The 27656-nt window shown below is 43.7% G+C and overlaps 2 protein-coding genes across 2 annotated transcripts in view; one reads left to right on the top strand and one right to left on the bottom strand.

The window, feature by feature from the left end:
- Positions 1 to 27656, top strand: part of COL23A1 (collagen type XXIII alpha 1 chain) — a 352222-nt gene that overhangs the window by 19494 nt on the left and 305072 nt on the right. Inside the window, exon 2 of the mRNA XM_060092472.1 lies at positions 11057 to 11123. Coding sequence (XP_059948455.1) covers positions 11057 to 11123 — 67 coding nt within the window. The remainder of the gene's footprint in view (positions 1 to 11056; positions 11124 to 27656) is intronic.
- Positions 26712 to 27656, bottom strand: part of LOC132485863 (proteasome subunit alpha type-2-like) — a 236695-nt gene continuing 235750 nt past the window's right edge. The window contains exon 2 of the mRNA XM_060092464.1: positions 26712 to 27607. Within this exon, the coding sequence (XP_059948447.1) occupies positions 26885 to 27607 (723 nt within the window). The 3' untranslated portion in view covers positions 26712 to 26884. The remainder of the gene's footprint in view (positions 27608 to 27656) is intronic.

Raw genomic sequence — 27656 nt, 5'->3', positions numbered from 1 at the left:
TGCCCCGGTCTAGAAGATCCCACATGCCGCGGAGCGGTTAGGCCTGTGAGCCATGGCCGCTGGGCCTGTGCGTCTGGAGCCTGTGCTCCGTAACGAGAGAAGCCACAACACTGAGAGGCCCACATACCGCAAAAAAAAAGAAAAGAAAAAAAGAGGACAGCAGTCATATTGGATTAGGGCCCACCCTAGTGACCTCAGTTTAACTTAATTACCTCTTTAAAAACCCTATCCCAAATACAGCCACATTCTGAAGGATCAGGGGTTAGGACTACAACACATGAATTTTGGCGGGGGACACGATTCAGCCCATACCACCATCTAATCGGACTTGACACATCAGGGAAACTCCAGACATTCACTGTGGGCAGGATGAAGAGGGCAGGGGTCAGCAGGAACAGGTGGAGCCCAATGTGGGGATTCAAGCAGGCCTGACATGGCAGCTGGGTTGTGGCATGGACGAGGCTTGGAGGCCACACATGGGAGCAGCCTGAGGGCTCTCCTCAACATGTCAGAAGCCATGCTGGAGGGAATTCCCTGGCAGTCCAGTGGTTAGGCCTCTACACTCTCTCTGCTGAGGGCCCAGGTTCAATCCCTGGTTGGGGAACTAAGATCCCACAAGGCGCTCTGTATGGCTTAAAAAAAAAAGAAGAAGCCATGATGGAAACTGTTCATTCCCCTCCCATGGCTGTTGATGGGATTTCTTTCTGTCAGGCCAGTGTGATGAACCTTAGAAAGTGGGTTCTGATGGGAAGTCATGTGTGTGTCCTTCAAAAATAATGAATGGGAACATGAATTAACGATTACTGAAGACTTGCATTTTGCTTGCAGACCAAACCTTTCAAAACACACTTCTGTATTTTGGGACTGAACAGGGACCTTTAAGGAAATGTTTGCTGATGTGGTTTAGAAGAGAGTCACTCAGAATGCCAATGGGAGTCACTGATTGAACCCACATTCCTAAGAGAAAAGTTTCTGAGCTCCTGCCAAATGCCTGGTTTGGGCTAGCTGGTCTCACTGGTTGTCTTCACCTGGCTCAGCTGTGACGTTCACCTGACACCAAGGGGGAAGCTGAGGCTCAGAGTGGTGAACTGATGCTTCCTGAGCCCAGGATGCCTGCCCCACCAGCCGGCCAAGCCTGTGGGAGCCAGGACCTGGGTGCCCTTGTCCTTTGGCTTTTGTTGGGTTATACTTGAAGTGCACTGAACTCCACATATTTGAAATGTGTAATTTGCTACATTTTGACATATGTGTACACCTGTGAAATCCCCACAGGTGAACATGTCCATGACCCTCAAAACTTTCCTCTTCCCTCCTTGAATTCTCTCCCTTCCATTCTTTCCCACCTGCCATGCAAGTATTGCTGATTCCTACACAATTAATTAGCGTTCCTCTTTTTAAGATTTTTGAAGGAATGGAATCACACAGTATGTATTCTTTGTGGGGGGAGGGGAGCCTGGTTTCCTTCACTCAGTATAATTATTGAGAGTTTCTTTGATTCTTTTGCATACATTGTTAGTTCATTGTTTTTCATTACTATTATTATATGGCTATACCACAATTTGTTTATCCATTCACCTGTTAATGGATATTTTTGTTATTTCCAGTTTGAGGCTGTTACAAATAAACATCCATGAACATTCATGTACAAGTTTTTGTATGGAATATACTTTCATTTCTCTTGGGTATAATACTTTGGAATGGAATGGTTGACTATCTGATAGATGTGTGATTGACTTTTTAAGAAACTGCCAAACCATTGTTCAAAAACATTGTACCATTTTACATTCCCATCAGCAGTATATGCGAGTTTCATTTGTTCATATAATGTCTTTTTTCTTTGGCCGCTTTTAAGATTTTCTCTTTATCCCTGGTTTTAAGCAATTCAATTATGATATGGCTTGGTGTAGTTTTCTTCATGTTTATTTTGCTTAAGTTTCATTAAGAGTCTTGAATCTGTGAGTTTATAGTTTTCATCAAAATTTGAAAAACTTCTTGGCCATTTCTTCTTCAAATATTTTTTTCTGTTCTGCTCTTTTTCTCCTCTCCCTTAGGACTGCAATTACACACGTATTAGGCCACTTGAATCCCAAAGTTCACTGACATGCTTTCTTTTTAAAATAATAATTTCCCTCTGTGTTCATTTTGGAGAGTTTCTATTGCTGTTTACTAATCTTTTCCTCTGCAATGTTTAATCTTCCATTAATCCTTTCTACCCTATTTTCCATCTCAGACATGATAGCTTTCATCTCTAGAATTTCAGTTCAGGTCATTTAATATCTTTGATCTCTCTACTTAACCTTTTGAGCATACACTATGCAGTTATATTTCTTGTTTTATGGTCCTCATGTGCTAATTCTAACACCTATGGCAGTTGTGGGTCATTTTCAGTTAATTGATTTTTCTGCTCATTATGGGGTCTATTTTCCTGCTGGTAATTTCTGATTATATGCCAGACATTTATGAATTTTACCTCTTTGGGTGCTGGATATTTTTATATTTCTATCAATATTCATGAGCTTTGTTATGTCGTAGATGTTACTTGTAAGAGTTTGATCCTTTTGGATCTTGGTTTTAGATGAATTAGGTGGAATCAGAGCTATATTTAATGTAGGGTTGCTTATTCCCTACCACTGAGGCAGGACCCTTCTTGGTACCCTACTCAGTGTCTGAACAGATGCTCTTCCCATCCCTGTGTGAGAGCTGGGCACTGTACCCTCTAATCCTTTCCCTGGCTTCAGGTTGTTTCTTCACACACGTGCTGATCAACCCTCTGTGGAATACCCCGCGAGGACCCTTGAAGGTCTCCATGGTTCTCTGTGTGCATCTCTCACCTACCAGGTCCTCTGCTCTGCAAACTCTAACTACCTTGGCATCCCTGCACTCACAGTTGCCAGTTTCCACCTGTATTTCCTCTCCCTGTGCCACATCCTGGAAACTCTCCCCAGGCAGGAAGCCAGAGTAGTCGTTTTCTGTGTCTCTGAGGATCAGTCTCTTTCCTTGCTTGATCCCTGTATCTTCAAAACCATTGCTTCATATATCTTATTTTTGGGCTTTCTATTTTTGTTTGGGTTTTTGATATTGTTTGGGCAGGAGAGTAAATCTAGTCATTACTACTCCCTCTTGCCTGGAAGTAGAAAACCATAATGTGACCTTTTAAATTTGGGGTAATAATTTTAGATTTATAGAAACACATTGTACCTATGTACCTATGTAAATCTAGTCATTGCTACTCCATCTTGCCTGAAAGTTGAAATCCATGATGTAGCCTTTTAAATTTTTTGGAATAACTTTAGTTGTATAGAAACATATTATGTACATATGTACATAACCATAGTACGTTTGTCAAAAGTAAAAAATTAACTGTGATACAATACTCTGGCAGGTGGAATTCTAAGATCGCTCCCAAGATTACCACCCCTTGCTGTACACACTTTGTATAACTCCCTCCCCATGAGTGTAGGCAGAACCTGTGATTATGATGATATGATTGAGTTACTCAACCTATGATTGAGTTACGTTAAAAAGCTTATCCTTGGTGGGCCTGACTTAATTAGGTGAGTCCTTAAAAAAGACTGGACCTTTCCTTGAAGCATGAGAGGGTGTGTGGAGGGGACCACATGGCAAGGAACTGTGAATGGTCTCTGGCCAGCAGTTAGAAAGAGAATGGGAGCCTCAGACCGCAGGAACCACATGGGTTTGAAAGAGGACCCAGAGCTCTAGAAACCCTCAGATGACACATTGACTTTAGCCTCATGAGAGCCTGAGCAGAGAACCAAGTTCATCTGTGTCTAGACTTCTGATCACAAATACTGTAAGATAGTAAATTTGTGTTGTTTTAAACTGCTGATTTGGTGGAAATCTGTTATGCAACAATGGAAAATGAATATAATTACTATTAACTAAAAAGAACCAGGTCAAATTCATGAGTAACAATAACCCACTATTCATCTAGCAAGATTTCAATAAAGGTTAACGTGAAAAAAAGAAGACTAGTGTGAAGACGAGCATGAAGCCATGGACACTCCTGTCACCTCCAGTTTTCAAGATGATTTTCACACTCTCATATTGTGTGTCAGTTGGAGGTGGTTAGAATTCTGGTCAAGAATGGATCTATTATATGAGAAAATATTTGCAAATCATATATCTGATGAGGATGTAGTATCCAGATATGTAAAGAACTCTTAGAGCTCATCAACAAAAAGACAAACAATCCAATTTAAAAATAGACAAGGGGCTTGAACAGACATTTCTTCAAACAAGATATACAGATGGTCAACAAGTACATGAAAATGTGCTCAGCATCATTCGTCATTAGAGAAATGCAAGTCAAACCCATAATGAGATACAGCTTCACATCCACTAGGATCTGTTGGTGAGGATGGAGAGAAATTGGAACCCTCATCCACTGCTGGTGGGGATGTCAAATGGTTCAGCCACTGTGGAAAATTTTGGTGGGTCTTCAAAATGTTCAATATGGAATTATCATATGACCCAACAATTCCACTCCTAGGTGTATACCCAAAAGAATTGAAAACAGGTATTAAAACAATGCATGCACGTCCACTTATGTTCATAGCAGCACTATTCACAATAGCCAGAGGTGGAAACAGCCCACATGTTCATCAAGGAATATATGGATAAACAAATTGTGGTATGTACATACAATGTAGTACTATTAAGCCGTAAAAAAGAATGAAATACTGATACATGATACAAAGTGAATGAATCTCAAAAACATTTTGCTAAGTGAAAGAAACCAGACACAAAAGGTCACATACTGTGTGAGTCTATTTATATGAAATATCCAAAATAGGTTAATCCATAGAGACAGAAAGCAGATTGGTGGCTGGGCGGAGGGAGGAAAGGGAAGCTATTGCTTGATGGGTACAGGATTTCCTTTTGGAGTAAAGGTAATGTGTTGGAACTAGATAGAGGGAACTACATAAAAGGGGTGGTTGCCCAACATTATGAATCCCCTAAAGGCCACTGAATTGTTCACTTTAAAATGGTTAATTTTATGCTATGTGAGTTTGACCTTAATTTTTTAAAAAAGAATAATCTGTTATACAAAAGAATAAAGTTATATCTTAATCAGTGGTAAATGACTTTGTAATTCTGCTATCCATTTTTTAATGTGAACTACAGACTTTATTTAGATCTTCTCACCAGTTTTTCTTCTAATGTCCTTCTCCTATTCCAGGATCCCACCCAGGAGACCACATTGTATTTAGTGGTCATGTCTCCTCCTCAGTCTTTCCTTGTGTTTTATGACTGCCAATTTTAAGACATATTGGTCAGGTATTGTGTAGACTGTTGCTGAATTTGGGCTAGTCTGATGTTTCTCATGATTAGACTGGGTTACTAGTGTTTGGGAAGAATACCACTGAGGTGGATTGACACTATCATGACATCATGTCAGTGGTCTATGATGTCAACATGACCTATCACTGGTGACATTAACCTTGATCACTTGATTAAAGTGGTATCTGCTAGATTTCTCCATTATAAAGTTACTGTTTTCCTTTCCCTCCTCTACATTTTGGAAGTAGGTCACTAAGTCCAGGCCATACTCAAGGAGAGGGGAATTTAGCTCCACCTCCTGGAGAGGGAAGTATCTACATATATTACTTGGAATTCTTCTGTAAGGAAGATTTGTCTCTTTTCCCTATTTATTTATTTATTTATTTATTTATCTAATCATTTATATCAGTATGTACTCAAGGATATTTAATTTATTCTTTGGATTATAATTCAATACTACATCATTTATTTTGTTGCCTAAGTTGCTCCAGCTTTGACCATTCTGAATTCTTTTGCTTTGGTTTTGTTTCTTTGATGTACCACCCCCCTTTTTTAAAGTACTTCCTTATTTTCTGGCACTACAAGATACTCTAGGCTTATCTTGTATTTTTCCTGCCCTGGCTCTAGAATCAGTCATTTCTCCAAGGAGTCATGGTTCTTTTTATTGGAGAATGATATTTAGAAACCAAGATCTAGGTGCTGAATGTGCTTGTTGCTACGAGGGTGTCACTGGCTGTAGGTCTTCTCTGCAGGCAGCTAGGGTTATTATTCACTCTATATTCACATAACTGTAATTATTTCTTTATGCATCTGTCTGTGTACATAACATAAACATGACCTCATAGTAATGTCTCTGACTAATCCAGCTTCCCCCTTTGCTTATTTATAACTTCTTTCTTGGACAGTGAGAAACCAGGCTCTCATTACCCATAGTTTATTTACTCACTTGTTCAACCCCAATATATATGTATAGTAGTTTCAAAATTGCTACCCTGTACCCCTGTGTGAAACAACTATACCTACCAGAGTACAGCATTTATGGACAGTTCCTTTGGTCTTCAGCCTTACAGTTCTCAGTTGAAACAGTATTTTGCAAAGTGACTTAGGTCAGTTACATGTTTTTCCCCACTACCTTCAGTGAGGTTATGTCGTGTAATCTTAATATAGTTATATTCATTTGTTTCAGCCTGCATTCCACCCTGGGATTTTCCAGCATCCTGGTTATTTTTTAAAATTTGTATCCATTAAAGTTTCCTCATTGTGATGTATGGTCCAATAGTTTTTGACAAATGCTTGTAGTATATCCATCACCCCAGTATCATGCAGAAGAGTTCCATCACCTCACAGCTCCTCCATGAGTCTCCTTGTGTTTCATTCCTTCTACTCCCTCAACCTTTGTCAACCACTGACCTAATTTCAGTCCCTATAGTTTTGTATGGCCTGAATTTTTTTATAGCAACTCTTTTTATTAGACATTAAAATTGCTGGTAAGCAGAGATTCTCTTACTTTGTGTTTGAAGTTAGTTGATACCAGGATTCAAGTCCAGTCCTGACACTTACATTGCCCTGAGTCTCAATTTTCTCATCTGTAAATGAGTATAAAAAAAATAGTCCTAGCCTCATGGGGGTTCTTGGGAGGACTCAAGAAGATAACAGTTGTTGGCACAGTGCCTGGCACATAGTAAGTAATCAATAAACTTGATGATAATAATACTTTATATTTGCTATCCTCATCATCACCATGGTGGGATATGAAAAAAGAATATTAAAGAGGCCAGGAAATGCTGCCGTCTTGTGTTGCTGGTGGCCATAAGAATGTACAAATGGGCCCTTCCCTACAGAAGATGGAAAGAAGGCAGAGAGGATGTGACTGTAGCAGGGCAGGATTGATCCTCCGAAAGTCTTCCTCTGGTGTTTGTGGTGCCTGTGTGTATTATCAGGGTTGATCCTGGAGTTAGTTACGGCTTCCTGAGGAGACAGAATCATCTGTCTGTCATTCAAAAATTGCCCTAGGCAGGGAGATTTTAGGGCTTCATTTTGGCTTTTCTCCTCCCAAGGATTTTATTTTTTTTACTCAGATGATATTACAACATGGAAAGAACTTTAAAGAAGTAAATCACTGTAACCCCTACACCCAAGTGGGTTGATGTTTTGGTAGTTGCTGCCATCCCACGCCTGCATTTTTACACATATGTAAACATTATTTATTGTGTCATAAACATTTTTCCTTGTTGCTACATAGTCTTCATAATGATTTTTGATGAAGATATGACAGTTTCATGAAGGGGATTCACCATCCTTCACTAAAGTACTCCCACTGTTTTGCGGCACAACTTCATGAATATCATTTTTTTGCTCCTGATGATTTATTTCCTTGGGATATACTCCCTAGAGTAGGAATTTTCTGTCAAAGGATAGGAATGTCTTTGTGGCTTTATCTGTAGCATTTTGCAGAAATAAAACGTTACATCCTTTTTTGTATATTAATCTATATTTCATCAAAATACAGCTGTTCAGGGATGTGATCAAATATCTGGTGAAGAGTTTGAGACTAATGCTTCAACCGATCATTGATAAATTTATCATCTGACCATGTAATGCTTTTTTGGAAACCATGATTTTCTCTCATTAGTTTTCTCTCAGCTCTTGTCCCCCCAACTCCAAGTTCTCCTCCTTAGTACTTCTGAAGGGAACACTCCCAAAGTCTCCTGTCATTTCTCAGAAACTCATTCTTTATTTACTTTTGGAGTCAGGACTTGTTTGCATATGTAAAACCAGGACCATATTGTTTGCAGATGCTAGGGGTGCTGCCAGATAATTGAATGTATAAAGTTGAGGCTTTTGAATCATTTTTACAAACCAGGTCACAAAAGAATATTTTCTTAGAATTTAAAAAAATAATAAAGGCATGGAAATAAAGATCGCAGGACTGGGTTTCTAATACAGACATTTCACTTTGTGTTCCTAGTAGGGGCGTTCCAACTCCAGAGTTGGGGCTGGGGGTGGTGGGTGTGGGAGAGGATAGAGGACTAAGATAAAGCTTTGAAGATTCACTATCTAATCCAGAAAAACAAATGCATAAAAGGAGTTAGAATAAATAATGAAACAAAAACTCAATCAGTTATTTATGATCCCATCTACTAGCATTAACAATACGTTTTTTCCTTTCTTGAATAGTTTTCTGTTTAGTTTTTGTTTGAAGATAAGAGTAGCTTAAAAGTAATTGTATTTCCTATCAGTAATTGATAAAGCCCCCTTCCCCTTAGGGGAGCCACCCAGATGTGATAGCACTTGTTGAAAGCGAATTGTTTTTTAGCATTAAATGCTTTTGTTATTTTTTTTAAAAAAAGAAATTAGCGTAGCTTCTAGTGTTTCTAGAAATGATAAAAACAGCTGAGAGCTTCTCATACAAATTGACTGGCTTAAACTAGAAGGCTGGATTCTTTTTCCAAATGAATTTTGAAATCTGTAATTGTACCTGCAAGTATAATGGGGGAAAAGTGAGCTCTGAGGTCCTGCTCACACCTGCATTGCAGGCACCTACTGCAGCATTCCAGTACAGTGAGGATGGGCATGGCTTGGATGCTCCAGACTCCAGTGCACATGGCCTTGGGTTGGGTGGGGGTGGGGGTGGTATCTGCTGCTGCTGTGTCTCACCCACCTGGTAGGAACCTGTGGCAGCTGCGGGGGGTACCTCTGGAGGCTCAGGGCCAGCCCAGACTGCTTGCAGGGTGGCTCTGGGCCCGGTGGGCAGTTCTAGGGAAGAGTGCCCCAGGCTTAAGCAGGAGTGAGTGGCAGGTGTGGGTCTGGACAGGAGCTGAGAGCCCAGGGCCAAGAGGCCTATCCAGGTTCTGATTTCTGGGACAAACCAAGGCCTTGGGGGGGTTTAAGAGGTATGGGGGGGATAGAAAAGTTCTGTTGTGGTACTGCTTTCACAAACACCTCCACCACAGGGTTCCAAATTGTACATCCTCCAGTTCTCTAAAACCTTGGCCTTAACTCCATCTCTTGTCAGTATCAGCCTCTGTGGCCCATCTGGAAATTGAGGGCAAGGCTGGCAGATTGGAGTGGAGGTGGAACTTGGAAGTACTTTGCAGGGCCCAGAGCCTCCCCTGGTTACATTTTTTATTTCAGGCTCCTGGTCCTGGGCTGTTCAGCCCATTCTTATTTATTTATTTATTTTCTTATTTATTTATTTATTCATTTATTTATTCATTCATGGCCATGCTGCACGGCTTCTGGGATCCTAGTTCCCTGCCCAGCGACTGAACCCAGGCCCTCGGCGTGGAGTCCGTTATAACCACTGGATCTCCAGGGAATTCCCTGTTCAGCCCCTTCTTATGTGAAAATTCCAGGCTTGGTGATCAAGGGCTCAAGACAGGGAGTGCCTTCTCACCTCTTCTAAAACAGTGATTTAAAAATTACATTTTTGTTTGTTTGTTGTGCTATTTTCTAGGTGTTTGTATTTGCTTTTTTTTTTTTTTTTTTTTTTTTTTTTCTTTTTGCGGTATGTGGGCCTCTCACTGTTGTGGCCTCTCCCGTTGCGGAGCACAGGCTCCGGACGCGCAGGCCCAGCGGCCATGGCTCACGGGCCCAGCCGCTCCGCGGCACATGGGATCCTCCCAGACCGGGGCACGAACCCGTATCCCCTGCATCGGCAGGCGGACTCTTAACCACTGCGCCACCAGGGAGGCCCTGTATTTGCATTTTTACTATGTTTTTTATTGAGAAAAATTACATTTTTAGGTTTGAACCTTAAGTAACCCTTTTAGTGGTAGTATGCATTTTTAACTCAAGTTAACACATTTGGGATTTGCTTTGTTTTGCTTTTAGGAAGTTTTTTTGTTTTTTGTTTTTGTTTTGTTTTTCCCTAGAGAAAGGTTAATACTTTGTATATTCTTGTCAGGACTCAAGTCTTGGCTAGTTTGGGGATTATGGTCCAATTGCTTCACTCCCCTAAACCTAGATTTGGGATTGTGGATTAATTTCTTATTTTTTCCAAGTTTGTATCCCCTGTGAGGCAGGGACAATAATTCAGGCCCCAGAGGTTACCCGAGTGTCACATAAGGTGATGATTATGCCAGTGCTGTACTGTGAGTTGTCATAATAGCAGAACTGTGACTTTTGACTACATTTCTGTGGTAGTTCTTTTCCCTTCACCCAAATCTAGCATAGGGCTGGGCATGTGTAGAGATTCTTGTTAAATTGTACTGATCTAAATTTTCTAGGCCAAGGATCCCCACTGGTAAGAAGAAAGGAAAATGTCATCAGGGTGGATTAGCCCTGGGCCATTGGGTCTGAAGCCAGTGGGCTGGGAGGGGCTGCAACCAAGGGTCCTCTGGGGCTTCCTGGGGTTGGATAGGGGTGGTCTCCGGAGCAGGGAAAGATGTTCAAAAGCGAGTTTTGATTGGCCCTACCTGGCCTCTCTCTGCTCTGCCCTCCTATCTTCACGCCAGGGACTACTGGGTCCCTTTGTCATTCCTGGATTTGTATTTGAAAATGTTGTTAACAAAGCAGAAACCTGTCATCTTCTATTCATGGACTCCCAAGTAATTGCTTAATGTTTATTTCTGTTTCCCCTCCCATTCTAAAACTGCCTGTAGAATTTAATGACCTTTTAAAAACTGTTCTTGAAAGCACCAACACCACCACTGTAGATCTTTCAAATATGTTGTTTTTTGCTGTTTTTCCACTTCTACCCCTCTCCGCTCCAAAACTCATCCTTATTTTTTCCCCCCTTTTCTTCATGGTTCAGAAGATGGAGGGACCAGTCAAGCTCCGGACGGTTCGAGAAGCACCGACGGACTGTGTCTGTCCCCCAGGTAAGTGGATGTTCGATCGTTGCTGGCTCCTGACTTCCATAGGCCTGGTCTTCTCTCTCCTGTCTACCCGAAACTGCCAAGGCCGTGGTCAAGAGAATCACCGTGGGTTTCAGGCTGTCTGTGGTACCTTGTGGACTGTCCTGGGGCCTTTCTTCCTACATCATCTTCCCTGGTAGGTGTGTCGTTAAAGATTCTGGCAAAATTAACTGACTTGGTTTGATGAGGCTGATGGTATTGGTGGAGGACCTAAGAAACTCTTCGGGATGACTTACAATAAATGCTTAAATGCTAGGAAAGTAGCAGCCATCCCCTTTTAAAGATGGAGAAACAGACATGAACCATCCAAACAGTGTTAACACTGTGACCCTAGCTCTGTTTCGAACGTGAGGGGTGGCGGGTAGAGGAATAATCTGGCAAATATAGTTTTTTTCGGTTTTCATTTCTTTGGTGGAGGTAGAGGAAAGGAGCAGGAAACATGGTCTGATTTGTTCAAATAATCATGTGTCTTGGGTTTTGATGGTGTAGACCGGGACAGCTGTGACTAGAATTGAGGATTTGTTGGTTCCTAACCCATGTGGCTCAAATCCTGGTTCATATTGGTCTTCCAGTTGTCCTCATTGGAGCTTTGCACATATTATGACTGAGAATTTAGGGGTGTAGTCTCAGCCCCAGTGTTTTCAGGGTTAGAATTATCCTCTCATGGAACAGTATGTAATACCAGTGCATGAGTGGAAAATTGTAACAATTCCCAGATGACCCACCATGCCGGACGAGGTGAGAGAACATGGGAGCTGAACCCAGGGGCCCTGTTCCTTGCTGTCATGCCTTCCATTAGCCAAGTTGTCTGGCATTTCTGAAACCACTTCACCTGGTCCAGAAACCAAGCTTACTGATGGTTAACATCTCGAGATTGGGAGATGCCCTGAGATTTGTGCAAAGATGGACCCATGGTGTGAAAATTCAGTCTCTGGGGACCCAGTGGAAGAGGATTTTACAGTCGAGCTTGAGCTAGCATTTCATAGGAACTCTGAGGTTTTAATAGGAGGGAAAAGGACATGATAAGTAATGATATCATGAGCAGATTAGGAAGTCAGAAATGGCAATTCAATGGGAGAAAAAAATTCAGTTACACCAATGAAGTTTTGGCTGATCTGAAAAATGTATAAAACAATTCTTCTTGCTTCTCCCCTGTTCTTTCTTTCTCAGTATTGAATGGTTGTAAATTCATATGAGTTATGTAGATGAGGGTTTTTAAAACTGGGAGTCACTGGGAATTCCCTGGCAGTCCAGTGGTTAGGACTCTACACTCTCACTGCCAAGGCCCTGGGTTCAATCCCTGGTTGGGGAACTAAGATCCCACAAGCCGAGCAGCGCGGCCAAACAAACAAACAAACAAACCTGGGAGTCACAACACATATATGAGACATGAAATCAGTTATGTGGGTTGCAGCCAGCATTCTGAAATTTTGAACTAGCAGAGACTAGAATAAAAAATATTGGAGTGAAGTTTTGGTGTCAGCCATTTATATTTGTAAATGGCAGTGTGAAACGGGTTCCTTGCTATGGGTTGCTGACTGAAAGTTTGAAAACCACCAATACAGATGATAGATGGAGAGGGAGGAGGTGGCAGTGAGGGGACATGGAGCTCCTGAATAAACCCAGACCAGGTCCAAATCTTGGTCAGGCACTTACTGTTTGTGTTAATAAATGATACCAATACTGGAGTGGGCTCTGTAGGCTTTTTGATGTCGTGGAGGAAACACAAAGCCCAGGACCTGGAGATAGTCTTCTGTCTGTCTTCCCTCGAGGTCTCTTGACCCACCAGGAGAGGTGTCAAGAAGGCCTCCGGGATGACCATGGAAGCCAAAAGCCTGGTCAGAACCCTCAGTTCCTCAGGTGACCTGCCCCCCTCTCCGGGGGTGCCCAGCAGTCAGTGCTGTGCTGTCGTTGTCCGAGGGTCTTGTGGCTGTGATCAGGCTGTCCTGGCAGGTATGGTCAGCGTGGCCCAGGGGGTGTAGCACCACAGCCTCTGCCAGGCCCCAGTGCACACCCATGTCCACATCTGCTCTTTCTCTCCTGTCACCTTGAGCTGGAGAACTCACTTGAGCACTTTAGACTAGAGCCCTTTATCAGTGCAAAACCACATAGGCTGGCACATTCTCCTCTGCCATAAAAAGCACAGAGGGCTTTTTCTCCAACACCAGAAGCCTTAACTCATTCCCTTTCTCCATGGCTCTGATCTGCCCTGCAGACTTTTGGAGTCTGGACATGCAGACCACCCTCTTTTGAGATACCCCATCTCATCTGAGATACCCGCAGATCCCCCTAGCCCAGTTCCTTCCCACGGCCCAGAGGACAGTGTAATCTTTTGTCAGATCCTAGGATGCAGCAAGACAGATAAGCGAGGCCAAAGAAGGGGGCGGCTCTTCTGTGTGTGTTACCCATTGTGAAGTGGGTGCGGGGAGCTCTGAGGCTGAAGGGAAGGGCAGGCTTCCGGCTGGAAGGTCAAGATTCTTCTCTTGCTGGAGTCAGTGGTGGGAGGACTGGCAGAGCTGTGCTCTGAACTAGCCCTGTGACCTCAGGCAAGTGAGAGGCCCTTGAACCTTGAACTCCTTGTCTATAAAACGGTATAGTGAGTTGAATTGTGTCCCCCACCCCCCAAAAGATATGTCCCAGTCCTAACCCCTGGTATTTGTAAATGTGGCCTTATGTGGAAATAGGGTCTTTGCAGACACAATTAATTTAAGGATCTTGAGATGAGATCATCCAGGGTTTAGGGTAGGCCCTAAATCCAATGATGAGTGTCCTTATAAGAGTCAGAGGTAAGAGATTTGAGACACAGAAACACCCAGAGGAGAAGGCCATGGGAAGACAGAGGCAGAGGCCAGAGAGTGATGCATCTACAAACCTAAGAACACCCAGGATTGCCGGCAGCCACAGAAGCTGGAGAGGGGCGTGGAAGGGATTCTCCTTAAGAGCTTTCAGAAGGAACGAGTCCTGCCAACATCTTGGTTTTGGACTTCTGGCCTCCAGAATTGTGAGACAATAGGTTTCTGTCATGTTAAGTCACCTAGTTTGTGTTCATTTGTTGTGGCAGCCTTAGGAAACTAAAATAAATGGGAACATTAATCACCCTAATTATAAGGTTGCTGAGATAATCAAAATGTGGGGGACATAGGAACTTCCTACACCACCAGGTCTGAATCAGGTGTCTGGGCCTGCCACCTGGGAGCCCCCTCATGCTGCTCTTCCTCATACACCTGCCTCAAAAGAGACTTCTCTTCCTTCAGCAGAGAACTCAGGTCTGTAGATTCATGTGGCTTACCCATGTCCCTGGGGATTCCAACGTCTTCTTTTCTTATTACTTATGTACTTATTGTTTTAAAATGTGTTTAAAGTTTTACAATGTTTATTTTTGAATAGGAACTAATATGTGATGAAAGATTCAAGTACTACAAAAGATTATATGTGAAAACTAATTCCCCTCCCTCCTCTTCCCCGGTTCTCCTGCTTCTCTATCCAGGGGCCCTTTACCCTTTTGCTGATGTCCTTCTGAGCAGTCCTTTCCAATAGAACTTTCTGTGATTATGGAAATATTCTATCTCTCTGCTAATCGAGCAGCCACTACTAGCCATGTGGGGCTACCAAGCCCCTGAAGCATGGCTAGTGCAACTGACAAACTGAATTTAAAATTTTTTTAAATTTAGAATAGATATACAGCAAGGTCCTAATGTGTAGCACAGGGAACTATATTCAATATCCTGTGATAGACCATAATGGAAAAGAATATAAAAAAAGAGTGTATGCTGCATAACTGAGTCACTTTGCTCTACAGCAGAGATTGGCACAACTTAGTAAATCAACTATACTTCAATAAAAAAAATTTTGTTAATCTTAATTAAAATTGCCACATGTGGCTGGTGGCTATGGTGTAGGACAGTTTTTTGAGGTTTTTGAGGTCATTTAGTTACATTTCAGTGAGAAGCTCCTCTCCTGGTTTTACACAAATGGTATATGTTGTTGTCCCGGTGTTGCTTTCTCGGTTTGCAGTTTCCCTCTGAGATGGTCTGAATCATTCCATGTATCAGAGAGCAGGTGTTACCTTGTTTTGGGTTAAAAGACAAAATCCTGTTGGGCTGTCCTGTGAGGTACCTGGCCAGTCCCCACCCCAGGGACGTTTGAATTGTTTCCCATCCTGTGTTCTTACAGACTGTCCTTCAGGGAACTGTTGGAGGGAAGGAGAACTGTTGTCTTGCCCCGTTCCCTGCCTTCCTCATGCCCTGTACTGAAGCCCATCATGAGCCAGGCACTGCTGCAGGGCTTTGGGTCACTGAACTGAAAGGATAGGAGCCCTCAGTCTGTTTGGGGCGCCACCACCAGAACAGCAATTCTGGAATGTTGCAGGGGGTGGCCCCGAAGTCTGCTCTGTGGGAGACTCGGGCACGACCCAGTCCCCACTGTGCTGTGAACATGTGAGCATCCCAAGGGACGGGTCGGGGCCAGCACCCTGGAGCCTGAGAGGTTTGGATTTGACTCTGCTGCTTAAACAGCTGCCGAGTGGGCACATCCTGCACATCCTGGAGATATGGGCCATTCTGGTGTAAAAGCTCCTTATGTTAACTAACTCTTTTAATTACGTTAATAAAATAAACAAATGAAAAGGAAACATATTAGCTTACACAACTGGAATAGAGAGGTCAGAGGTACAGCCAGTTTCAGGTATGTCTGGGCTCAGGGGTCTCTCTCTGCCTCTCAGCTCTTCCCTGAGTCATTTTCAGACACTGTCTCCTTGGGGTGGGAAAGTGGCCACCAACAGCCCCAGCAGTATATCAGACCTTCTCAGCAACCCCAGCAGACAGAGCTCTCCCCTTTCTCAAAGGTGTCAGCATTAGGGAATGGGGAGTGTTATAGGCTGAATTGTATCCCCCTCCAAATTCATATGTTGAAGTCTTAACCCCCACCTAGTACCTCAGAATGTGACTGTATTTGAGACAGGGTCTTTAAAGAGGTAAATAAGGTAAAGTGAGGCCATTAGGGTGGGCCCTCATCCACTATGACTGGTGTCCTTATAAGAAGAGATTAGGACACAGACACACACAGAGGGAAGATGACATGAAGCCAGGGAGAGAGGCCTCAGAAGAAACCAACCCTGCTGACACCTTGATCTCTGACTTATAACCTCCAGAATTGTGAGAAAATAGATTTCTGTTGTTTAAGCCACCCAAACTATGGTACTTAGTTTTGGCAGGCCAAGCAGACGAATACAGAGAGTTATTGTTGCTGGGTACAGAGTTTCTGTTTGGAAAGATGGAAAAGTTCTGTAAAATGGATAGTGGTGATGGTTATACAACATTGTGAAGGTACTAAATGCCATGAAATTCTGCACTTTTAAATGGTTAAAATGGTATTTAAATTTTGTCTGTATTTTACTGTGATTGAAGAAATAAGTCCCAGCATTGACCCTGATTTGCCTGGCTTGGGGCAGATGCCTCTCCCTGTACTAATTGCTGTTCCTGGAGGATGGGACACATTGATTGGCCAGGTCTGGGTCATGTGACTGGTCTTGGACCTGGGGGGAGGCCGTTGTGGGGGAGGGTCGACACTACCAGAATCATGTAGGCTGAGAGTGGGGGAGGGTGGTTACCTCAAAAAAAGTAGGGTGCTATTCCCAGAAAAAGAGAAAAGGGATGCAGCTGGGCAGACATAAATAATAGATGACCACTTCAGTCCGGCTCCGGGGGCAGCTGGCCAGACATGTCCAGGTGGTCCTAAGCGGGGACTACGGACAGACCCTGAGTTTGACCAGAGGCTTGCCTCCACTTCAAGCACATAAGTCTCTTCCCTCTATTGAGCTGGTCCAACAGACAGTGCAGCTCAGTGATTAAGCACTTGAATTTTGGACCCAGACTGCCTGATTCAAATTCTTTGTCCCAGATTTCCTTGGTGGCACAGTGGTTGGGAATCTGCTTGCCAATACAGGGGACACAGGTTCGATCCCTGTCCCAGGAAGATCCCACATGCCACGGAGCAACTAAGCCCGTGCGCCACAACTCCTGAGCCTGTGCTCTAGAGCCCACGAGCCACAACTACCGAGCCCGTGTACCACACCTACTCAAGCCTGTGCGCCTAGAGCCTATGCTCTGCAACAAGAGAAGCCACTTCAATGAGAAGCCCGTGCACCGCAATGCAAAGTAGCCCCCACTCGCTGCAACTAGAGAAAGCCCACATGCAGCAATGAAGACCCAATGCAGCCAAAAATAAATAAAATAAATAAATTAAAAAACAAAAAACAAATTCTTTGTCCCTTACCAACTCCATGTCCTCATACTTATCCTCCCGGTGCCTCAGTTTTTCATCTGTGAAGTGGGGTTTCTAATAGTATCTACCTCATAGAATCGTGCGAGGATTGAATGAGCTTGTAGAGAGTTTGTAACAGGGCCTGGCACTGCTTCCTGAAGGTGAGTTAGTGGTTACCAGGAACCCAGATCCCTTGCCCCCAGGCCAGTCCAGACTCACTGTGTGCAGCCTGTTACCTTCCTGATTGTTGCCAGGGCTGCCAGAGAGGTAGGGACGAGGCGATTCAGAGTTGGCGGTTGGCTGGGAATATCCTGGAGGGAAAGAGCAAAGGCCTGACAGACTTCCTTGGCACGTTCTTCTTGGATGTGGGTGAGAAAATGCTGGTGACAGAGCCCAGAAGTGAGGGAACCGGAAAGGAAAAGAAAACGTGTGGCCTGTGAACTCTCGTCAGCCACTAACAGCATCCGGAAGGCCTCATCATGCAAAGCCTGCAGCTCTGCCCTTTTGCACAGTTTGCACTGGTTTCTAACTGGGCTCAACCTGCCCTGGAGAGTATTAAGCACTTTTCAGAAAAACAGTAATACTTTTCATTTCCTTTTTGTGCCTTTTTGTGTTCTTACGTAATATCCCAGAGACATGGCGTGTGGTTTCCAAATGATAGGGACTGTGCTTGCAGTGTAGGGTGACTTTCCAGAAATTAATAAACAGATTTATCAGAGTTAGAAATTCGCTGCTCTGTGAAAATGTTTGGAAGTTTGAGCAGAGGAGTGAAACTCTGCGGTAGGAGGACATGAAGTACAATGTGGAAATGATACAGAACCTGATACATTTCAGTGACAGTTTATGGCAAATGTCGCAGAGTGGAACAGAAATGGTCAGTTACTCTATTCAGCCTGTTTACTGTATTTGTAGGTTTAGGAATTTGCTTAGGGCAGCAGGGTGGGGGTGGGGGGTGCTTTCTTACTACGTTGAAGCAAAAAATGGTTATCCTACTTTGAGTTATTTCTTATTTGTAGAATTTTTTTAACGATACTTTTTTTAATGTGTTAAATCCTAGTTGACTTGCGTTCATGGTAAAACTAAGTAGCTTAATGGCAGTTTATCCCATTATGTCAGACTGTACAAAGTTGAAGAAGATAATTTGTGTGTCTGATTTTTTTTTTTGACCAGAATTCTCTGGAGGATTCATTCATTCGTTCATACATTCATCTCTTTCTACCCTATTTTGTGCTTGTCCTGTGGGTGACATTGACTAAGATTGTTAGAGGAATTGCAGACCCAGTTGTTAGAGCATGATGGCACACATACAGGAACCATGATATATTGAGAATGGGAAGAATCCTAAGAAAACAGTCCCACAGAAATTGAAAGGAGGGAGAGATCACCTCAGATCAAGGAGGCCTGGGTGGGGGAAGATGACAGTTGGGCAGGGTTTTGAAGACTGGTTGGCATCTTAGCCCGCTGGGATGGGGGACACATTCCACAAGACCTGGCATACTGAGCAGAGGCAGAGGGGAGCTCTGGGAGTGTCAGGGAGCTCTGTTTGGTTGGAAGGTGATAATGAGAGGTGAGGGTGGGTCTTGATTATGGAGGGATGTTAGCTTCATTCCATGGGACACAGTTGAAAGGTATGTGAGTAGAGTTCAGGTTTAAGAGGAGGACTCTAGAAACAGCATGGAGGATGGACTGGATCACAAGTTTGCTTCAGCAGAGAAGCCCACTGAGAGGGTGCTCCGGATGCGGACAATCTTGCCTTGTTCCCCGATGTGTCCCCTGAGCCTAGAACAGTGCTGGGCATGTGGAGAGGGGATGATAAATATTTGCTGAATGCCTGCCCTGGAGGAGAGGTCATGAGAACTTGAATGAGGGCCATGAGAATTGATGGCAGGGAACAGCTGTGAGAGGCACTGGGCCATGTGGTGGACAAAACTCACAAACAGGATGGATGGGCATGGGAGGGGACAGAGGTGCCCGAAGCTGGAAGCCCGGGGGAGGGTGATATCCTGAACAGAAACAGGAAATCCCCAAAGAGGGATTTAGAAGGGAAGATGATAAGCATAGTTTTGGACAGTGGCCTTATGAACCAATTTGTAGACCCACTGATGAATGGAAGAAAATAATTAGAAGTCTTCTCTTAAGGCATCATGTAGCCATTCAGAACCTATTAATTGTAAAATGTACTGTGTCCTGTAAATAAACGTCTTGAGGGCGCTCAAGATGTTTTGGCCTTATTTTGTTTGTTTCAATACAGAATATTTATTAAGAAGACATATTGACATGCTTAGATACAAAAATTAAACCACTTATACACATGCCATTCTCAGTGAACTGTAAGGAAAAAAAACATGAAGAACAAAATTAGTTGCTTTCAGATAAGTTTTTGTGTTTTATAGCTATCATATGTCCATTTGCATATTAGGAACTTATTAGCACTGATATATAAACTTTTTTCCCAATCTTACATGTAACTTTTTGGCAAGGGGAAGTTCACAAAAGTTTGCATTGAAGTCTGAATGTAAATTCCATACTTAGAAGAGGTTATGTATTGACCTTTGGGAATTGGAGATTTTCTTGTGACCACTAGAGGGAGCCCACTATGTTCATTAAATTCATTAAATTCTGTAGAAATCTAATGGGATTTTTAAAAATGATAATTAATATTTAAAAATATTTATTAGAAAGTACACAAAAGTTCAAACCAAGGGCAATGAAATACAAAGTTAGCCTTTCACTCTGTTGTTTTTTCTACTAAAACAGATCACTGAGAATTTTCCAGATGACTCCAGAATAGAGTGGTGTGTTGTTGGTTTCAGAAGGTGTTGTTGATTATGCAAAGGGTAAAATAGCAACTAGCAAACACATTCCCACTCACGCAAAATTTATTGAGCACATCTGGTTTAGACCCAGTAGAGACTCCCCAAAGCTGTGGGAAGATCCCATCTTGGCCAACTCTATGCCAGCCATTGGATGACAGGTGCAACTCTTCACTCCGTGAGGTGTCGTGTAACTTTGTACATTGGGATTATTAAATGTCTCACCTATCAAGAGCTACTCACATGGTGGGACCGCCTCTTCCCAGGGGTAAGTTCAATGCAATCATAATATTTTGTTTCTTAGCTCTCTTCTTATGCCAAAGTATATTCCACATAGATTGAAGATTTAAATGTGAAAAATAAAACCATGGAAGGCAAGACAAAAATACAACAGGTCACTTTTTTAAATTATAGGTAGAAATAGACTTTACAAGCTCGGTGCTGAAGTCAGAAACCATAATGCAGCAGTTCTCAACCAGGGGTGATTTTGCCTTGTGGGGACTTTGGCAATGTTTGGAGACATTTTTTTTTTTTTTTTTTTTTTGTGGTATGCGGGCCTCTCACTGCTGTGGCCTCTCCCGTTGCGGAGCGCAGGCTCCGGACGCGCAGGCTCAGCGGCCATGGCTCACGGGCCCAGCCACTCCACGGCACGTGGGATCCCCCCGGACCGGGGCGCGAACCCGTATCCCCGGCATCGGCAGGCGGACTCTCAACCACTGCGCCACCAGGGAGGCCCTGGAGACATTTTTGATTTGTCTCAACTTGAGGGGTGGGGTGCTACTGGCATCTAGTGGGTAGAGGCCAGGGATGCTGCTAAACATTCTACAATGTACTGGAGAGCCCCCAGCATAAAGAATTATCCCACCCAGCTGTCAATGGTGCTAATGTTGAAAAACGCTGCTATAGAATAAATGTTTTCTTAAATGATTTAAGCTTCAAAGCTTAAATTTTCTGTCTAGAAAGAAAATGCCACCTTAAAGTTTAGAGATAAATGGCAAACTGAAAACTTAGCATATATAACAAGCACATGGCTAATATTCATGAGATATAAAGTGCTTTTGCAAAAGAATAAGGAAAAGTCAAATATTTTAGTGGAAGAATGGGCAAAGGAGATGAATAGGGAGTTCACAGAAATGAAATGCATGCTGACGAAGGAGGCTGGGAAGGGACAGGATGCGGGGCAGTTCCGGGAATCTAGGCAGCAGGAATGGAGGGACAGTCCCCCGGGGAGTTAGAGGTCTCTCGGATGTGTCTGCACCAACTGTTTTTTGGTGTGTCATTCTGCCTGAGGTTCAGGGTCTCAGGAGAGAGAGCCCTACTGGGCAGGTGTGAACCCTGTGCCCATTCCTCTGCCGGTGGCTTCCAGGGCAGGGCTGAGAGGGAAGAGCACCTCCCCCACAGGTGCCAGGATGCTGCACAGTGTAGGGGAGGGGAGTCTGGGTTTAATACAGGTGGACTTGGCAGAGAATGCCAACTGTGGCCGCCCACTGGCTCTGTGAGCTTGGGCAAGTGACCTGATTCTTTCAACTCTCCATCTCCTTGTGTGTAAAAGGGGAAAACATTATGTACCTCGGGGGTTTGTTTTGAGGATATTCTGAGACAAGTGGAAGTGCTTGGCACACCCTAGGCATCTTGTAATGTCTGTTCATATATCCCTAAGAAAAGTGGTCTGTGGTCCTCAGGAGGTGAGAGTCAGACACAGATCTTTATTATGGGGGCGGGGAGAGGGTACTTAGTAAGCAAGCCCAGCCTTTTCCTTTTGTTGTCTCCTCTGCAGAAAAGAATGTCATTTCTGCTTAGTCTCTTGGTTCATTTAGTGCCAGGATCCCCCAGCGAACCTTCTGCTCAAAGATGGAGAAAGAGCAACTCCTGGCTCCTCCGGGAGCCCTTGAACTTGGGATTCCCTCTGCTGCCTTGTTGATTGTCAGCAGGCAGCATGGTAAAGCCCTTTTCTCTTGAGTGGCCCTGGGGTTTCCTTCCTGATCCACCAAAGCCTTATTCTGCCCTGATCCACTGTTATTTTACATTTTTGTTTAGTCCTGCCTTTAGAAATAGGATGAATGCGGCCAAGCTGCCTTCCCTATGAGGTCATGATTTTCATGACATATTAGGCTTGAGGTGGCCTGTTGTCTGGTCATTTCTTTAGAAGTAGCCTGTGTGGCCCACTCACAAGCTAGCACAGGAGGAAATTCAAAGCACCGGAGGCTAAGGCTCCGAGGGGAAGGGGGATCTAAGGAAAAGTCCAGAAAGCAAAGGATGGTGTGGAGGATGGCCCAGCTCCCCCTTTAGAAGCGCACATGCCTTCATGGTGCATTGTGAAGAATGTACTTTTAAAATGCAGAGATGATTCCCAGGAGAAAGTGCGAACATTTACAAGAGTAGCTGTGCAGTGGGGAAAGGGCAGCCATTTAGAGTATTATTGGACACTGGCTCTGTGCTAAGCCTAATCCCTGGGGATGCTAAGTATAACTGTGCTCAGAATGTGAGCTCATGGAGTCAGGGGAAAATGGAGTTTTGACCCAAGTTGATGTCACAGTGGGTCCAGTGGGGCTTCCCTGGTGGCGCAGTGGTTGGGAGTCCGCCAGCCGGTGCGGGGGATGCAGGTTCGCGCCCTGGTAGGGGAGCATCCCGCGAGCCGTTGAGCCTGGGGCCCTGCATCACGGCTACTGAGCCTGCGCTCTGGAGCCCATTAGCCACAGCTGCTGGACCCGCATGCTGCAACTGCTGAGACCCCTGCGCCTGGAGCCCATGCTCTGCGGGGGTGGGGTGGGGACCGCCACCGCCACCTCGCACCGTGGCGAGGAGTGGCCCCCACTCACTGCAGCTGGAGGGGGCCCGCACGCAGCAATGAAGTCCCAGCGCAGCCAAAAATAAATAAATTAAAAGAAAAAAAGTAAAATGCAGAGATGAGACTATATGTGCCCCTGGATGGGTGGCGGCAGTGGGTGACCTGGAGGCAGAGCAGAGAATGGGCTGTGCCACCCGCAGAAGGACTGGACAGTGACTTTACCCCTGGGTGTCACCCCCATCCTTGGCACTGACTGTCACACAGGTGGGGATAGAGGCAGACCGTGTTGGCCCAAGTGCTTGCTGAAGGGTCAGCTGTGCCCAGGAGCAGCATATTTATTAGCTGTGACTGTGGGCCTCACAGTACCCTGCAGGGAGGGGGAGTGGTCTTAGCGCTTTCTGTGTGTGTGGCAGAGAGGGGAGCTCTGAGAGGACAGGGGGCTGCCTCTGAGGAAGGCCAAGAGCAGCTGCCCAGGAGTGACCACCCCCCCACACCAAGGCAGGACTTGGGCTTAATTTCTAGGAGGTCAGGGTAGTGCCTTCAGGCTGCCCCATGCCTGTTTGCTCGCTGAAGGGTGCTCCCTCTCCTCTTGCCCCTCCCCCCTCGGGATCCAGGAGCTCCATCAGGGGCTGGGCTGTGGAGGGTCTGTGAGCATCGATTTCTATTACCCTGGACACTGGCCCTTCACTGCTGGAAGGGGGTGTAGAAAAGAGGGGGAAGGAGTCGGGGCATGGGGCGGGGAGGGTGATGAACTCAGGCGGGAGACGGTAGGGAACGCAGGGTAGATTGGGGTGGGTGAGGGAGGGTTGAGAAGTGGGGGAGCAATGCTTGAACCCCGGTGTACCTGTCCTGCCCCCATGGGGGCAGGGACTCTGAGCCCCCAGGGCTAGCTGTGGGAAGGTTCCAGATCCTCTAGCCAGAATCCTCTGAGGGCCGACTCAGTTGGTCTCCAGGGCCTCTCTCAGGATTATTGAGAAAAGCTCGTTTCCTACCTAGAACACACCATTTTCTTCTTCCTGAAGGTCCCCACCTTCCCACAGGGCCCCCCTTCCAGGCTTCTTAGCAGGCAGTCCTCCTTTTATTTTTTAAAAATTATTATTATACAAGCAAACTATGCTTCTTAAAATTATCCTACCATCCCCCTCCTCAAAAAAAAGTCTCTCTTGTACCCCCCACCTCACTGCCCTATCCAATCCTGAGCCCTAGATGTAAATGTTTGACCGGTTTAGTTTGCATTCTGCAGACCTTTTTCTGTGCTTCAACAAATACATACATTTAAATTCTTATAGAAATAAAATAATGTGAGGTATTCTGTAGCTTTTGTCTTGTTTTGTTCCTTTTAAATACATCTTTATTGGAGTATAATTGCTTCACAATTCTGTTAGTTTCTGTTACACAACAAAGCGAATCAGCCATATGCATACACAGGTCCCCATATCTCCTCCCTCTTGAGCCTCCCTCCCACCCTCCCTATCCCACCCCTCTAGGTCATCGCAAAGCACCGAGCCGATCTTCCTGTGCTATGCGGCTGCTTCCCACCAGCCAACTATTTTACATTCGGTAGTGTATATATGTCGATGCTACTCTCACTGCGCGCCAGCTTCGCCCTCCCACCCCATGTCCTCAAGTCCATTCTCTATGTCTACCTCTTTATTCCTGCCCTGCAACTAGGTTGATCAGTACCTTTTTTTTTTTAGATTCCATATATATGCATTAGCATATGGTATTTGTTTTTCTCTTTCTGACTTACTTCACTCTGTATGACAGACTCTAGGTCCATCCACCTCAGTACAAATAACTCAATTTCATTTCTTTTTATGGCTGAGTAATATTCCATTGTATATATGTGCCACATCTTCTTTATCCATTCATCTGTTGGTGGACATTTAGGTTGGTTCCATGTCCTGGCTATTGTAAATAGTTCTGCAATGAACATTGTGGTACATGTCTCTTTTTGAATTATGGTTTTCTCAGGGTATATGCCCAGTAGTGGGATTGATGGGTCATATGGTAGTTCTGTTTTTAGTTTTCTAAGGAACCTCCATACTGTTCTCCATAGTGGTTGTATCAATTTACATTCCCAACAACAGTGTAGGAGGGTTCCCTTTTCACCACACCCTTTCCAGCATTTATTGTTTCTAGCTTTTTTGATAATGGCCATTCTGACCGGCATGAGGTGATACCTCATCGTAGTTTTGATTTGCATTTCTCTAATAATTAGTGATGTTGAGCATCTTTTCATGTGCCTCTTGGCCATCTGTATGTCTTCCTTGGTGAAATGTCTATTGAGGTCTTGCAACCATTTTTTAACTGGATTGTTTGTTTTTTTTTAAATTGAGCTCCATGAGCTGTTTGTATATTTTGGAGATTAATCCTTTGTCTGTTGTTTCATTTGCAAATATTTTCTCCTATTCTGAGGGATGTCTTTTTGTCTTGTTTATGGTTTCCTTTGCTGTGCAAAAGCTTTTAAGTTTATTTAGGTCCCTTTTGTTTATTTTTGGTTTTATTTCTGTTACTCTAGGAGGTGGGTCAAAACAGATCTTGCTGTGGTTTATATCAAAGAGTGTTTTTCCTGTGTTTTCCTCGAAAAGTTTTATAGTGTCTGGTCTTGCCTTTAAGTCTTTAATCCATTAAGAGTTTATTTTTCTGTATGGTGTTAGGGAGTGTTCTAATTTCATTCTTTTACATGTAGCTGTCCAGTTTTCCCAGCACCACTTATTGAAGAGGCTGTCTTTTCTCCATTGTATACTCTTGCCTCCTTTGTCATAAATTAGGTGCCCATATGTGTGTGGGTTTATCTCTGGGCATTCTATCTTGTACCATTGATCTATATTTCTGTTTTTGTGCCAGTACCATACTGTCTTGATTACTGTAGCTTTGTGGTATAATTTGAAGTCTGGAAGCATGATTCCTCCAACTCCGTTTTTCTTTCTCAAGATTGCTTTGGCTATTCGGGGTCTTTTGTGTTTCCATACGAATTGTAATTTTTTTGTTCTAATTCTGTGAAGAATGCCAGTGGTAGTTTGATAGGGATTGCATTGAATCTGTAGATTGCTTTGGGTAGTAGAGTCATTTTCACAATGCTGATTCTTCCAATCCAAGAACATGGTATATTTCTCCATCTGTTTATGTCATCTTTGATTTCTTTCATCAGTGTTTTATAGTTTTCTGAGTACAAGTCTTTCGCCTCCTTAGGTAGGTTTATTCCTAGGCATTTTATTCTTTTTGTTGCAATGGTAAATGGGAGTGTTTCTTTCGTTTCTCTTTCTGATTTTTCATTGTTGGTGTATAGGAATGCCATAGATTTCTGTGCATTAATTTTGTATCCTGCAACCTTACCAAATTCATTGATTAGTTCTAGTAGTTTTCTGGTGGCATCTTTAGGATTCTCTATGTATAGTATCATGTCACCTGCAAACAGTGACAGTTTTACTTCTTTTCTGATTTGGATTCCTTTTATTTCTTTTTCTTCTCTGATTGCTGTGACTAAAACTTCCAAAACTATGTTGAATAATAGCAGTGAGAGTGGGCAACCTTTTCTTTTTCCTGATCTTAGAGGAAATGCTGTCAGTTTTTCACCATTGAGAATGATGTTTGCTATGGGTTTGTCGTATATGCCCGTTACTACATTGAGGTAGGTTCCCTGTATGCCCACTTTCTGGAGAGTTTTTATCATAAATGGGTGTTAAATTTTTTTTTTGAATTTAACGGTTTATTATGATTTATAAGTCTCATTTTAAAAACATCAGTCCATCAAACCATGTAGAAATAAGTATGCAAAAAGTCTGCAAAACAAAAACATACTTTAAACATGTTTCAGTAGAGAGGTTATCTGAAATTCCAGATTTTCAGTCCCTTCACTGTTATGCAATGGCAGCCAGGTAATCCTTAACTTCAGTGGGAGTCAGCCTCCTAAATCCGGCTTCATTGCAGATGCCAACTTCTATGTTATCTTCTGTCATCTGCCCTTCAAAGCTTTCCTTTAGGGTTAATATGGCTGTATGAATGGCATCTTCAAGTTCCAGATCTTCATTATATCTTTTCTCAAGGAAAGTTTTCCCATTCACATAGTTCTTTCCCATTGCTGTGGCTTTCCAGGCAAAGTAAGCTCCAGATGGATCTGACTGAAATAAATATGGTCGTCCCTCATTCCAACCACAAATAAGTAAAGAAACTCCAAATGGACGAACACCACCTGACTGGGTGTATTCTTGCATCACGGAAGCTACTCTCTGTACCAGCTGAGCTGTGGGAATGGGCTCTTGGTAAACGAGATAGTATTGTTGAGCTAGTTTTCGAGCTCTGTGCACAAGCACTCTGTAATCTGGGCCCATGCCGCTATACACCAAACCTATATGCTTGGTGATTGGTTCCACTTTGTGGACACTTCGCTCGTCATACAATATGGATTTCTGTTTCTTCTCAGTTGCCAGGACCACACCATTTGCAGCTTTAATTCCCACTGAAGGGGCTCCTCCAGCTACAGCAGCCAAAGCATATTCAATCTGGACAAGTTTACCAGATGGGCTTTCTATTTTATTGACAAAGTCCTTGAATGAAAGTAACTTGTCCAAAGCGACACACAGCTAGGTCCACATCTCCAGTCTACTTCTGAATATATAATCTTCAGTTTCA

The sequence above is a fragment of the Mesoplodon densirostris genome, chromosome 3 (genome assembly GCF_025265405.1).
Source record: "Mesoplodon densirostris isolate mMesDen1 chromosome 3, mMesDen1 primary haplotype, whole genome shotgun sequence".
Lineage (NCBI taxonomy): Eukaryota > Metazoa > Chordata > Mammalia > Artiodactyla > Ziphiidae > Mesoplodon > Mesoplodon densirostris.
Note: the sequence above shows the minus strand (reverse complement) of the source record. Positions and strands in the feature narration are given on the sequence as shown.